Source organism: Juglans regia, chromosome 3, assembly GCF_001411555.2.
Source record: "Juglans regia cultivar Chandler chromosome 3, Walnut 2.0, whole genome shotgun sequence".
Taxonomy (NCBI): Eukaryota; Viridiplantae; Streptophyta; class Magnoliopsida; order Fagales; family Juglandaceae; genus Juglans; species Juglans regia.
Genome location: NC_049903.1, coordinates 34,962,207 through 34,964,994, shown reverse-complemented (window position 1 = coordinate 34,964,994; position 2,788 = coordinate 34,962,207). Strand labels below are relative to the sequence as shown.

Genomic DNA, 2,788 nt, shown 5'->3' with positions numbered 1-2,788 from the left:
CTAAGCCACCGTATTGCTACTTCCACGTCCTTCTACCATATAGCCTTTCTCATTGACCCCCCCTAATTGATTCTCATTCCATCCAGCACGAGCAAGAGATCGTTTAATAACGTATGTTTCAACCCTTAACCAAGGACCAAATTGGTCTGCATGCTCAAATAACCCAAAGTTATCAGTTGGTTTGAACAAACAACCTTCTCTCCCGTGAACCATACAGCCACAATCAAAGCATACACGAGGCAATCTTTCATATTTTAATGGAAGCCAGACCTTCTCACCTTGCACATGACAGATAGTTCTACCTCTAGCCAATGGCTTCCGAAGAGACAAATCAATTTTAATTCTCAAATAAGGACCCCAACCAATACCATCAACAAGCAAACCCATCTCAACAATCCTCCCAAGTGATCTTTTGATATGCTCCCCACATTCCTTATTCATACAAGCAAAAGGCATATTATGAATTTGGACCCAAATCAACTTGCTATCAAATTTTAGCTTTTGTGTGGGAGTGAAAGCATCAAACTCATGCAGTACTAGCAAACTATTATCAAATAACCACGGGTGACCATCCATCACTTTTTGTTTATTAGTATCTGTATCAAATGTAATAATGAACAGATTCGAACCACAGGATTGGAAAATTGCAGATGTACTCACCCTCTAAATTTTACCCATTGTCACTACAAGAACCTCCTTCCCAATTACTCTATCTAGATATAATTTCCCTCCCACACTCCATTCACCCTACCTCTGTGAGTCAATAACACTATCCTCATGCAGATTGATGACAACATTTTCCTCTTCAGTCAGATTCAATTTACACCACATATTCTCGAGATCCTCCATTGTTAAGGAACAAATACACTAATTCCTAAGAGGGATTCATAGCATTTCCCTCAGAGAAGAGACAAAACTGGAAAAAAAAAAAAAAAAAACACAACCCCTATAGCCTAGAGAGAAAATAGAGAAGAGACTTTCGAGTTCCTCGACTTCCATAATTGAGTTAGCAATAATAGTTTGTTTTTTTCTACTTCCAACATACAACATCATTACCCAATATAAAAATACAACCAACAGTTGAAAGAGAATCACCTGACAATGTATTCCAATCAGCATCACTAAAGCCTTTCAGTATAGTAGGATATTTTCTATAAAACAAACCATAATAGTTTGTACTGGATAAATATTTCATTATTCGATCCATTGCAAACCAATGATCTCTTCCTGGCTTGGTAGTAAATCTACTAAGTATTCCTACTGCATAAGCAATGTCAAGTCCATTACAATTAGTTGCATAACGTAAACTACCAATCGTGCTAGCATATTCTTTTTGATTAATCACATCATCATCATTTTCAATAGAAAATAAATTAACTCTAGGATCAAAAGGAGTAACAACATGCTTGCATCCAACATAATTATATTTTTTTAATAACTTTTCTATGTAGTGCGATTGATTAAGAAAAATACCATCACATGTTTTGGTGACTTTCATACCCAAAATAAAACTAGTCTCACTAAGATCTTTCATATCAAAATGATTACTAAGCATTTTTTTTGTTTCATCTATAACATGTAAATTTGAACCAAATATCAATAAATCACCCACATATAGGCCAATAATAACATAAAAATTATCCCAAGATTTATAATAAATACATTTATCACTGTCGTTTGGCTTATAGCCATTCTCAATGATGAAAGAGTCAAATTTTTCATGCCAATGTTTAGGGGTCTGTTTTAAGCCATATATGAATTTTGTCAACTTATACACTTTTCTTTCTTAGCCTGGCTCTACAAAGTAAGGTTTTAAAAACCGTTCCGTTTCGGGCGGAATGGTCGGAATTTTTCTTGCCGGAACAGTCACTGGCAAGGTGTGATGGGTTGTTCCGTTTTGGCTCAAATTATGGCCGTTTCGGTCCTTTCCGGTCCGAAATTAGGCTAAATGGAAGTTTGGAAAATATTATGAAAAGAAAAGGGCAAACTTGTAAGAGCCTCAATCCTTTTCATCACATATATATGCACTATTTCCCATACAAGCAAGTGAATAAAGCCCTTAAAGCCCAATAGAAAAGAAATAAATGCTTGAAAAATGTAATACATGAATTGAAGTAGAGTAAATGGGTGAGAGAGACAATTAGACCTGATGATCTTTTCAATGTAATCAGAAATAACGGATTGCCAGAAGAAGCCCATGGCAGTGTATATGCACTATGTTTTTTTATGAAGATGAAAAATGCTAGAACGCACGAACGAGAGGAGGCATGAAAAGCACAAAACCCATGTCAGTAGGTTGAAAAATCCATTTTACCCTTGCATAAAACAATCCTGTCATTGTTATTAACTACATTCCCATTACCTGTCATTGAGGTCGACCAAACTACAAGACTCATCACTCCTACTATTTATTTTATGTTTGTACTACTACTAATATCAATTAATTTTTAACAGGAACATTCTTCATTTTTTCAAGCATCTGTGGCTTAACCATTGTGTTTGTGGCAAAGTTGGTGCCAGAGACCAAGGGTCGAACACTTCAGGCACCAATGAACTCATTTGTAGCAAAAAGATCAATTGTATATGCCTAGCTGTACAACAACACCAATTCGTGTTTGAATAAGCAAAATGACTGATTTTTTTTTTTTTTTGGCAATTGAAAATAAAAGAATTTCTTGAGGCAGAGACGTTAAGCTTAATGTAATGCAACTTGAAAAACTAAAACTAAAAAAAACTTTTTGTAATGCATGAATGGTAGGTCATTTCGTTAGGCAGAGAAGTTAAGCTT

General features: G+C 35.3%; 1 protein-coding gene across 1 annotated transcript; it reads right to left on the bottom strand.

The window, feature by feature from the left end:
- On the bottom strand, window positions 1-576 carry LOC118348048 (uncharacterized protein At4g02000-like). The gene has a single exon (XM_035688797.1). It carries the CDS (start codon window positions 574-576, stop codon window positions 1-3), a length of 576 nt encoding a protein of 191 aa, XP_035544690.1.
- Window positions 577-2,788: the final 2,212 nt, after the last annotated feature.

Bases quoted from the DNA above. Each gene is read 5' to 3' on its own strand.
- LOC118348048 (XM_035688797.1), bottom strand. From the start codon at position 576: ATGGATGGTCACCCGTGGTTATTTGATAATAGTTTGCTAGTACTGCAT.